Raw genomic sequence first — 12027 nt, 5'->3', positions numbered from 1 at the left:
AGCAGCTGAAACGGATAGAAGCTCACATGAAAAGTTTACTAAGGTTTCTTATTCTAACAGTGGGAATTCTCACAAGTCGGGCAAAACAGTGGTAGCTAAATCAGGGGTGCCAAACTGGCTACCTGCGGGCTGGATGCATCACGTGCAGGCCACGCCCATCCCAGCTCCACAAAGGGGGGGGGGGAATGTCACGTGACAACAACGTGATGGGCTGAGTTAGACACCCGTGGTCTAAACGCGCTTTTTCTTTGTCTTTCCTTTAGAACATTTCCAGCCAGAGCTGCCGCTATGACACCGTGAACGACACAAATATGGTCATCTGTGACCTTGGCAACCCGATGAAAGCAGGTGTCAGCGTGAGTGTTGGTGCTATGTACTAAGGCAGCGGTCCCCAACCTTTTTCGCACCAGGGACCAGTTTCGTGGAAGACAGTTTTTCCGCAGACTGGGAGGTAGTGGGGGGGGAGGGAGGAGCACACAACCTAGATCTCTTGCAGGAGCAGTTTATGGTAGGGTTTACCTCTCTGTGAGAATCTAATCTGATGATCTGAGGCAGAGTTGAAACAGTGATACTAACACTGGGGAGCCGTTGCAAATATCGATGAGGCTTCGCTTGCTCACCCATCACTCACCTCCGGCTGTGTAGCCTAGTTCGTAACAGGCCCAGGACCATCACCATCCAAGGCCCGGGGGTTGGGGACCTCTGTACTAAACGGTTGGCTTCGGTCAATCAACATGCAATTATTACAGCCAAAACAGCCCACTCTATTACATAGCTGGGTAGTGCAGCATCTACAAGAAAACAACCAAGACCAAAGTAAACCAACATGCGCAACCCTTGATAGAAGAGATCTGAATAAAGACCTTGATTCTGACACCTTCTTCTTTTTTCTCTTATCCTTCTTAGCTCTGGGGTGGCCTGCGCTTTACTGTGCCTCGCATCACCGATGCTAAGCCATCCATCCAGTTTGATTTCCAGATTCACAGGTAAAAGCGCCGTAGATAATCTGTCAGTGCCCCCTCCCCTCCCTTCACCTCGAGCTCATGGACAGGTCCGGCTCAGTGGTAAAATGCACTTACCTTCGCTACTGGATTGGACATGTGAGCGTATGTGCCTCTTCTGCGCATGCGCAGAGGACCAAAAACAGGACATAATGACGTCCCAGCAGGTTGGCGGAGCCTCCCGCTGCCGGCCCTACCGGCTCGTACGAGCCGGATAGATCCAGCTGGATTTCCCCGCTGGTCTGGCTGTCCTTGACCTCCTGGGCTCTTTCTTTCCTGCACAGTGCTTTTAGCCTACACCTTTCCACATAGCCATATCTGTTTTTCGCAGCAAGAACGCCAATAATTCTCACAGCGAAGTGGAATCTTTTGTCCTGCGCGTGGAGGCTTCCTTTCGCATTTCATCCCATGGGTAAGTATCACGCCAGGAGTAATTATTTTTAATGGTTAAAAGAATGTCCGAGGCCTGTTGTTGCCTGCAAGGCATGCAAATGCTAGAAGTTCATCATAAACAGGTGAGGGCAAATCACACCTTTAATAACAAAGGAAAGGTGCCATGTGTTGGCAGATCATTTTAGCCCTGAAGGCTGTACCAGCTGCCAGGCCAGGAACCCAGCTGCCATTTCATCCCTTCATAAAATTGATCCTCCTTTCTCCCAACAATTTTCAATAAAAGTCTTCCTACTTTCCTGACACCGAGAATATTGCCGTCTTCTTATTGTGTGTTTTGCCACATGCATTGTTGGGAGGATCAGCTAAACCAGGGGCCTCCAACCTTGACAACTTTAAGCCTGGAGGACTTCAATTCCCAGCAAAGCTGGCTGGGGGATTCTGGGAGTTGAAGTCCACCAGGCTTAAAGTTGCCAAGGTTGGAGACCCCTGAGCTAAACAGTGGAGAAAATACAGGCAGTCCTCGCCTTACGACCTCAACTGAGCCCAACGTTTAGGCTACTAAGTAAGAAATTGGGTTCACTGAGGAGTTTTGCCCCATTTTATGGTATTTCTTGCCACATTTGTTGTGAATCGCTGCAATTGTTAAATTAGTAACACCGTTGTTAAGGGAATCCGGCTTCCCCATTGTCTTTGCTTGTCAAAAGGTCACAAAAGGGGATCAATGACCCCGGGACACTGCAGCCGTCATAAATATGAACCAGTTGTCAAGCATCTGAGCGTAAATCACACGACGGTGGGGATGCTGCACAAGTGTGAAAAATGGTCATAAGTCACTTTTTTCAGTGTCGTCGTAACTTCAAACGGTCACTAAATGAACTCTTGCAAGTCGAGGGCTACCTGTAAAGAAAGAAAATATCCTGTGAAGAGAGACTACCAAAATGTTGGCATTATTGATTCAATAATTTAAAAACGAGTTCAATGAAGTTGGGTCTAGTTTTTTCCCCCAGTCAATTTACAGTTTTCAATTTATTAGGAAGGGCAATATTACTTATGTCTGGTTTGATAAGTGCATCATTGGAGAAGATACACTGTTTTCCTGAAAAATTCCCTTCATGAAAAATGGTCTTTCTTAGATCTTCGCCATCTTTCTCTTTCTCTGTTCTCCCTTAAATGAAGACCTGGTTTGCTTTTAGAAGATAACTCTAATCACTCACCGCTACATTTATTGCTTGGATTCAAATATACGCATATTTGAGTCTGCTTTATGCAACCAAGTTATTCCACATTTGTATTGGATAGATCAAATGGGAAACGGTGCTGATATCTAGCACAGGAACATAAGGTTTAGTTGATTGGACAGCTGGTAAATCAGAAGAAAACACAACCATCTTGCAAAGTTTTAAAGCAGGGGTCACCAACCTTTCGGACCTCGGGGACCACTAAATTCATAATTTTAAATCCCAAGGACCACTAATACGATTTTTTTAAAAAGATAAATAGTCTTTAGTGCAATATAAAAAATGCAAATAATTTTTCTGCGGACCATCAAAATTTTCTCACGGACCGCTGGTTGGTGACCACTGTTTTAAAGTGCTGTAGAGCCAGTCGACAGTCCCCTTAGCCAAGGATGAGTGGTCCACATATCACTTTTCGCTGTGCTGATTGCATGGGTTCAGTCTGGAATTTGCGCCCACTTTCTTATGTGACACCAGTGGAACGCTAGTTGCAGGAACGTTTTCTTATGGAAATATAAGTATCTCTGGGAAATGCTCTCCAATGTGGTAGCAGCTGGTATTTACCCCAAGGGAAGTGTTCTTCTTCTGAAACCTTTAATGTTGTAGTCACCCAGGATTTTCTCCTCCAGAAAACACAAACGATTGAACTAGACATTTTACCTAAAGCTTGGCTAGCTTATATTCAAGGAATATGCAGCTGGAGAGACAATATAATTTCCCACATGACTTAATGTCCCATTTTGGAGGGTATGAATCAGCTTTTAATTCAAGTACTTTGAGAAAACAGTCCATTTGATTACAGTGATTAGCAAACATTCTTGATTAGTTAGCGTTCTCTTGAACAAAAACCATAGGGCCTGTTATATTCCGGTCACAAGTCAACACTTGAAACCATTGGTCAAAAGTTTTAGACAAGCTTTCTTTTTCCAATAGTCCTCGTGAATCCAACAGCGCAACTTTCTCTATCCCCCAGTTTCCTAAGAAAATGCCTGTTTCGCAATTAGCAGTTGCACCAGCGCTAGGCAGGCGAGTAGCTTTTGCAGAAGTAGCTTAGAATAATACCTCATCTAATTGTAGCAATTTAAATAAATGCTCTTTAATTATAGAAAGACGTGTGAGCATGATGGAATTTCCAAAAAAAAAATATGTATAAACCAGGAATGAGGAAGCTCGAGCCTATAGCCCTGAGGACTATATTTCTCATTTATTTATTTTATTTATTTATTAGACTTGTTTGCCGCCTAGAGGCAACTCTGGGATTTTAGGAAGATCCTGTCTCCTCCTTTCTAAACTCTGCTTCTGACAATCAGACAGTTGCACGTGTCTTTCTACTCGTCTCATCAAGAAGCCTGTCTTTTTCACAGGCTTCAGGTGGGGAGAGCTTCTGGCAGTTGATTTCCAAGGTCTGCTGGTAAACTTCCCCAACATTTGCTTCTTAAAATGCCAAGGATTAAATTTTTGAGGTTCTTCATGTAGAGCTTTCAATATCTCCACAATTAAGCATTCACCTTCCCTCTGTACCTAGGCTTCCTAGACATTTTCTGTTAAAATTACAAAACAGTTTTGAATGAATGCCTCCTAATTTACCAAGTGGTAGAACATTAATGGGAAAAAAATCACTTCAGGGGGGTTATAATCTGAGGTAGTTTGAGTTTATACAGACTTTTCTCATTGTAGTCTTGATAAAGGATCGGAGAAGATGGAAGAGATCAAATGTTGAGTAGAGCAGGACATTTGCAGGCCATGGTCTTAACACATAATTCACCAATTACATTCAATAGAATAGAATAGAATAGAATAGAATAGAATAGAATAGAATAGAATAGAATAGAATAGAATAGAATAGAATTCTTTATTGGCCAAGTATGATTGGACACACAAGGAATTTGTGGATGTATATACTCTTGGTGTACATAAAAGAAAAGATACATTCGTTAAGAGTCATAAGGTACAACACTTAATGATAGTTATAGGGAAAGAGTCAATATAAATCTTAAGGATACCAGCAACAAGGTTACAGTCACACAGTCATAAGTGGAAGGAGATGGGTGGTAGGAATGATGAGAAGATTAATAGTACTGCAGACTTAGTAACTAGTTTGACAGTGTTGAGGGAATTATTTGTTTAGCAGAGTGATGGCGTTCAGGAAAAAACTGTTCTTGTGTCTAGTTGTTCTGGTGTGCAGCGCTCTATAGTGTTGTTTTGAGGGTAGGAGTTGGAACAGTTTATGTCCCGGATGCGAGGGGGTCTGTAAATATTTGTCTTTTTGACTCGTGCAGTATACAGGTCCTCAATTGAAGGCAGGTTGCTAACAATTATTTTTTCTGCAGTTCTAATTATCCTTTGAAGACTGTGTCTGTCTTATAGAAAAAAATGGGATAAAAATACCAAATAAGCAAATCGTATTGTTGCCAAACATTAGTTTTGCAATTTGTTTCTCAATGAAAAGAAATATACTAGGAGGAGTTCAGTGTTGAATTTTTAGCCAGGGGAACACACACATGTTCTGATTTCCATGCTTACACATCCCAGTAAAGGTCATTTCTACGTTAGCAGACATCACAATGATCTTCATGTGACTTTATGACTTGATTACTGTCGTTTTGATTTTGCTTTAATTTTGCCTCACATCATTGAGGCATTGAGGTTTGTGTTGGTGATTTAAATGGCTCTAGTCCCTAGTGAATAATTTCTGTGCCCGAAATGGTTTTTTCTACCTCCTCCACAGAGCATCCATGCCAGACACTGTGTCTCTGCCTGGTTGGGTCCCTGGTAGATCAGTACAGCGTGAACAAGATATCGGCCCTGGGGTCCGCCATGTCTATGAGGTGGGTGTTTCTTGCTGAGCAGAAGAAGCTGATGGAATAGCTGGAACTTCCCAATGGGCCAAATGGGAGCACCTATTTTTTTTTCTGGGATCCAGTTCAGCTCCTGAAAGGTCCTTCTGTCCCACTCTTTTTCAAAGTGGTAGCCTCCATATGAATCTGCCTCAGCATTCAAAATTCTTAAGGAACATGAGTGTAAGTCACGGGTGTCAAACCCGATCGCGTCACGTGACATATCGTGACGTTTTGGGACGTTTTTTGCCTTTGTGGAGCTGGGGTGGTTGTGGCCTGCGCATGACATATCCGGCCCACAGGCTGCCAGTTTGACAGGCCTGGTGTAAGTCATACAAGCGTAGAATTATGGGAGCTTCAAACCTATACCTCTGAAAGACACTAACAATAAGGAGGCAGATCTAAATTAACACAAGTCCAATTAAAGCTCAACATTCACAGCAATATACCTGCATAGGCTGATATTGCTGTGAAAGCTGAACTTTATAAGGTGATGTATACTTCTGTATAAGTTTATCCAGAAGTTACTTTTTTCATAGCTGGGATTTTTCCAAAAATAATAGTTTGGCTAACAGTGGAAAAGTGGCTGATTTACTGACTATTGTTACAGCACTACCCTTTATTGGCATTATCCTCTATTGGGTTGCTGATCAAGATATCTTTTATGAAATGGCTACAGCTTGTCTCCTGGGAGGTCTTGTAACTCAGCTGTTCTGCATTATAGCAGGTTCCAAGTTTCTGCTGGTTTGCAAGGTCATTCAGCTGATGATAGGCTTCTCTGCATCTCAGCCTTGAAGAACAAAGTAAATGAGCAGCCTTATCTAGAATGAAGTGGTTTCTTGGTTCCTCGAATAATTTCCTCTATTTCTTTTCTTTTCTTTTCTGTAGTTTGTCAACGAGGGGCCCAGCGACATCAGTGAAGGAGTGTTAGACATCAGTTGTCCTCTCCGAGTGCAAGGACGCGCTGTACTGTATGTCACCCGCTACACGGTGCAAGCAAATTGTACCTCCAGCAGCCCCATTAATCCATCACGTCTGCAGGTAAATGGGGAGCCCTGTGGGTGGGGGACTACAAAGGATGAAGTGACTTGGCCTGGCTGCTAAACGTTGGGACTGGAGTTCGGCCCCTGAAGCTTAAAGGCTGCAGCCGAGATGGCTTAGAAAGTCAAAATAAACATGAAGGACGGAGCAATAAATTGTAGAAGAAAGCAAGTTTTCCCAAATCTGGCTATAAGTTATTTGGTTGCTTTAATAACTTACCATCCTTTTCTCAGCAATGGGAATTTTGTGTGTTGTTTTCCACCCCATTTTGGTAACCTGCTTGGATTGTTTTTTTACACGCAGGTTTTCTTTCATAAACATTTCAACAAGTAGCTTGTTTTCTGCAGAGCCTTTGCTTTGTGTTAGAACACGCACAAGCCTGAGACTGAGTTGTAACAATGAGGGAGGATTTTCTGCTATTGGGAAGCATGTGTCGCACAAGACCGTGGTACCTTGGGGTCAGCCAAAGTAACACTGGCATTCAAAAGAAAGGCCTTTTTGACTGGCAGCTGTATTGCGATACCTTGCAAAGATACCCTTTGATACTTCGAGCTAATCAGATCACAAGGAAAGCCCCTGTTTAACAGGCCATGGAGAACTGTATTAACAATCAGCAAGACTACAACTGGTAGCTACAGACAATTAAATGATAAAGATTCACATTTGTATTCTCTCTCTCTCTCTTTCTCTTTCTCTTTCTCTCTCTCTCTTTCTCTCCCTCCCCACCCTCTATTTAGCTGGAGCAACCTCCAACACCTTTTCCTGGGCAGGAGCAACACTATGTGCAGAAGCAAGATGGAGGATGGCATACAGGCAACATTGGAGGCACTTTCCCTCTGGTAAGCCCTGCATCATCATTTTAAGAAACATCTTAAAAACACAGAGTTGTGCTTTGATATCCTTAGGATGTTTTAGGGCAGTGATGGCAAACCTTTTTGCAATTGTGTGCCAAAAGCGGGGGGAGTGCAGTGGGGCGTGTGCGTGTGCCCAGACCCTACGCATGTGCGCGAGATCGCCTCCCCCCACAGCTCCTCTACTTTTGGCATGTGATGGGCCAGTGGGCCCAGTAGGCCTATTTTTCACTCTCCCTAGGCTCCAGAGCCTCTCTAGGAGCCTGGGGAGGGCAAAAATGGCCTTCCCCACTCCCGCTGGAGGCCCTCCGGAGGCCGGAAATGGCCCGTTTCCCAACTTCTGGAAGTCACGAAATGGGCTGTTTCTGGCCTCTGAGGGTTTCGCCCTCTCCAGGCTCCTAGAAAGTCTCTGGAGCCTGGGGAGAGTGAAAAACAGGCCTTCCGGTCCCATCAGAAGTCGGCAAACGGGCCATTTCCGGCCTCCAGTGGGCCTCCGGGTGGTGGGGAAGGCCATTTTCGCCCTCCCCAGGCTCCTAGAAAGGCTCTGGAGCCTGGGTAGAGGGAAAAATGGGCCTTCCCCACACACACACCCCGGAGGCCCTCCGGAGGCCAGAAACAGCCTATTTCCAAATTCACCGGAGCTGAACTAGGGCAACACTCACGTGCCCATCAATGGTGGCACGTGTGCCATAGGTTCACCATCATGGTTTTAGGGCTAACCTAAGAGCTGCACTAATGATTGTCTTACCACCACAGTGTTTGTTCATTGTTCTTGTTAACACCATTGCCTTCCCCCAGAGTCTATGGGAGTTGGGTGGCCAATAAATTTAAATAAATAAATAAATGCATGTGGAAGATGATTTTCAAAAAGCAGCACTACATGCATTTCAGTACCTCATTTTGAAAGCTAATTATCCTTCGTTTGCCATAGTCTTCGAAATAAAGATGCATCCACAAGAACTTAGGTCTAATGTCCTGACGCACATTCTCTTGGTTTTAATCACTGGAACAGGCTTCCCCATTCTGCGGTCCTCAAGATCTTACACTTATTTGTTGCATTGTCTGGGAATTATGAGCTTTAATCCAACCCACAAGAAGATACTTAGGTCAAGAAAGGCTAGACATTCAGGTTCACAAAGATGCTTGGGCCAAATTCTTCCCAAATTGGAAGTAACTGAAGGTTGATGAGATATGTTCATCCGATGTCTCATTTTTGTCATTCAATGTTCTTGCACTGCAGAAGTGTAATGAGGATGAATGCTTCCAACTTCACTGCCGCATGGGAGCACTGCAACGACAGGAAAGTCTCAGTTTACGCCTCTATTTTCGCATCTGGTCCAAAAGCTTTCAGCAGGTAAACTTATTATATTTTGGCAGGGGTGGGCTTCAAAAATTTTAGCAAGGGGTTCTCTGCCTGGTTGATGGGTGGATGTGGCCATGGTGGGTGTGACCTAGTCGGCTTCCAGCACCATGGTGGGAGTGGCGTATTTTTGCCCTCCCCGGGCTCTGGAAGCTTTCCTTGAGCCTCCCCAGCCTCCAGAGGCCCTGTGGCCCATTTCCAGCCTTCCTGAACTTCTGGTAGGCCTGTTTTTTTTGCCCTCCCTGAGCCTCCACTTACCTGCATCCAAAATGGGCTGTGTCGGGACTCTGGGGATGGGAGGGGCAGGGTAGGTGGGGCCAACCAGGAGTGGGATTTGGGGGTTCTCCAAACTGCACAGAATCTTAACTAGAGGTTCTCCCGAACCTCTGCGAACCCCCAGCAGCCCACCCCTGTATTTTTGGTGTTCACCAGACCTCAGCTGTTTGGGACAAATTTATGTGTGTGTGTTTGTGTGTCTTTTTTTCCACCTTCCTTATTCTATTATTCTTGGTGGTAGCAGTAGCTGGCACAGAAATGAATGAAAGTTGAGGGAATAGCATAACTCAGGCTAAAAGATCCCAGTTGCCCACCTCTGATCTATGTGCATGCAGAAAAAATGTAATAATCTCGGCAGAAAAATAATGGCCTGCTCCTTCCCATTCATTTTGTAGTAGTAGTACTACTACTCATAGTATTAAGCCTTTGGGAATGGGATGTTTGATTCCTCCACATTAAGGTTCTTTCGCTTCCAGTACATCTATTCAACCCAACGTTTGTGCAGAGCCATTTCTCATTATTCTTTCCTCACTTGCAGAAAGAGAACTATCCCCAGGCTATCCAGTGTGAAGCCGTTTACCATATGCAAAAGGTGCCCTACCAAATCCAGCCTCTAGAGCACCCCACCACTCATCTGAAGGTCAGTATTATCAGTTATCGTAGGAAGAAGCTGCCCTTATGAATAAAAATTCTTCCAAGATGATAATTCCAATTGCATTAGTAAAATTACGAGAGACTTTGCTACAACAGAGAGAGCGATTGGGATCAGTTCAACTCAGAGAAGCAGGTAACTCTTAGCTCTGAATGGGTGGGGTCAGTCCAGCTTGGATATATTCTTGAAAAGCGGATAAATGAAAGTTGTGGTAAGAAGGCAAAAAGTGGAGTAGGAGAAGTAATTTTTTCTCTTATAATTCAGGTGTTAGATTGCCTAGTGAGGCTGAATGATGTGAAACCTAGGATAACTAAAGAAGGCCAGTCTCTTTCCAGTGGCCTATTTTGAAATTTCTGAGAATGATATACCTGGCACCCTGGTGGATTTAGGATGCTTTATTCTTATTTATTAGAGTGGTGTAGTGACTCTGGCTAAAAAGCTGAGCTTTTTGATCAAAAGGTCGGCAGTTCAGCAGTTCAAATCCCTAGTGCTGCCGTGTAACAGGGTGAGCTCCCGTTACTTGTCCCAGCTTCTGCCAACCTAGCAGTTTCAAAAGCAAGTAAAAATGCAAGTAGAAAAAATAGGGACCACATTTGGTGGGAAGGTAACAGCGTTCCGTGCGCCTTTGGTGTTGAGTCATACTGGCCACATGACCACGGAGACGTCTTCGGACAGCACTGGCTCTTCGGCTTTGAAATGGAGATGAGCACCACCCCCTAGAGTAGGGAACGACTAGCACGTATGTGTGAGGGGAACCTTTACCTTTACCTAGTGGCCTAGTGGTGAAGACTCTTTTCTCCCATTTGGAGGGTTGAGAGTTCAATCCTAAGTAGTGGCAGATGTTTATCTCCTAGGGGGCAAAGCAAAAATATCTGCTGCGAACGCCACATCGCATCAGGCAGGCATCCAGCCAGTAAACGCTCAGCTCCATTCAGTTTCCCCAACTGTACCCCTAAGATTACAGGGTCATAAAGGGGAGTTTATTCTTATTTATTTGATTTACAGTACATCCTATTTTTGCTTCCGTACAGCTCAAGGCAGTACGTTTTCTCCATAACAAGAAGTCAGCTCTCAGATACTTATTTACTACATATGGTACATATTTACTACATATGGTAAAATTATTCAATTTATGTACAGGTCCTCTAACATTTTGAAGAATGACTTATAGCATATATGCTGATCTAACAGGGCTTAGATGCTACCAATGTAATACCTTCAATTACAACTTTTGGATATCTCTTATTCATGCTTCCTTTCTGGTGACAGGTGTCAACATCACTCCATTGGGCTAAGGCAGAGACTAGCCAGGGTGTTCCTCTATGGATCATCATCTTAGCCATCTTGATTGGACTGCTGCTGTTGGCACTGCTCATCTATGTGTTGTACAAGGTGAGTTCACGGAACAATCTAATAATCGAGGAATTCAGGGTTGGAGAGAAAATTTTAAAGCTCTGAAGTACTGGGTATTCCTTGATTTATAAGGACTGCAGATGTAAGAAAATATGAGTAGTCAGAGAGATTCTGAAATGTCAGAAGCCAGTTAAAAGCTGTGGTGTATAGAACATTAAGAGGTGTCAATGGGGGAGTGTCTTCAGCACCCTGGACAGCATCTGAATCTTCTGCAACACCTGTGATTTTCTAGACCTGCCCTGGTGAATTGACTCTGACTCATTTCCCTGTTATTCGACAAGTGTACAGCTTGGCCTGCAACGGAGAATTGCAGCCCCAAAGCACATATAATTACATTTTAAGCATTCTGCACCTGCATGAAGCAGCCTGTGCACAGTCATGAAAGCAGCTTGAATCAACATTTAGTTTTTAAGAGAGACGGTTTCCAATATTCAGCTGAAACTCTGCAGGTGGGGCGCGTGATGCACATAACTATGTCATTGAGCCAAGAGTTTTTAATTGTTATGGCTCCAGCTCTCATGAGTTTAGAGAACTACAAACTTAATTTTGTAGCATTAATCAAGTTAAGACCCAGTTTGATATCGTAGTTTAAGGCATCTGGCTAGAAACTTGAACACCTTAGACAGAAAGCCAGTTGGGCGACCTTGGGTCAGTCAATCCTCTCTTAGCCCTAGCAAGAGGATAGTGATAATAAACCCCTTCCAAAAATGTTGCTTTAAAAAAATGCAGGGACTTGTCCAGGTAGCCTCTAGGAATCGAGAACGATTCAAAAGCACTAAAAATGACAGCAATAATGTCATTATGCCAGGAGATGCTCTAGAGAGATGGAGAGAGAAAACTATCTCTTGTTTTTAAATAAAAATCTAGAGATATTTCTACACTACTTTGATTACAGTTGTCTTAAGCAGGACTCATAAATGTGCTTCCACAAGACCACTCAACCACAATGGAAGTTGCCCTGAAAGAGA

At 43.9% G+C, this 12027-nt stretch overlaps 1 protein-coding gene across 2 annotated transcripts in view; it reads left to right on the top strand.

Moving 5' to 3' along the window:
* Positions 1-12027, top strand: part of ITGA5 (integrin subunit alpha 5) — a 102520-nt gene that overhangs the window by 89374 nt on the left and 1119 nt on the right. For both annotated transcript variants that reach the window (XM_058170198.1, XM_058170199.1), the window contains exons 21-29: positions 264-356; positions 907-986; positions 1333-1413; positions 5358-5457; positions 6355-6507; positions 7245-7346; positions 8599-8712; positions 9533-9634; positions 10916-11038. In XM_058170198.1, the coding sequence (XP_058026181.1) occupies positions 264-356; positions 907-986; positions 1333-1413; positions 5358-5457; positions 6355-6507; positions 7245-7346; positions 8599-8712; positions 9533-9634; positions 10916-11038 (948 nt within the window). The remainder of the gene's footprint in view (positions 1-263; positions 357-906; positions 987-1332; positions 1414-5357; positions 5458-6354; positions 6508-7244; positions 7347-8598; positions 8713-9532; positions 9635-10915; positions 11039-12027) is intronic.

The sequence above is a fragment of the Ahaetulla prasina genome, chromosome 2 (assembly GCF_028640845.1).
Source record: "Ahaetulla prasina isolate Xishuangbanna chromosome 2, ASM2864084v1, whole genome shotgun sequence".
Lineage (NCBI taxonomy): Eukaryota > Metazoa > Chordata > Lepidosauria > Squamata > Colubridae > Ahaetulla > Ahaetulla prasina.
Note: the sequence above shows the minus strand (reverse complement) of the source record. Positions and strands in the feature narration are given on the sequence as shown.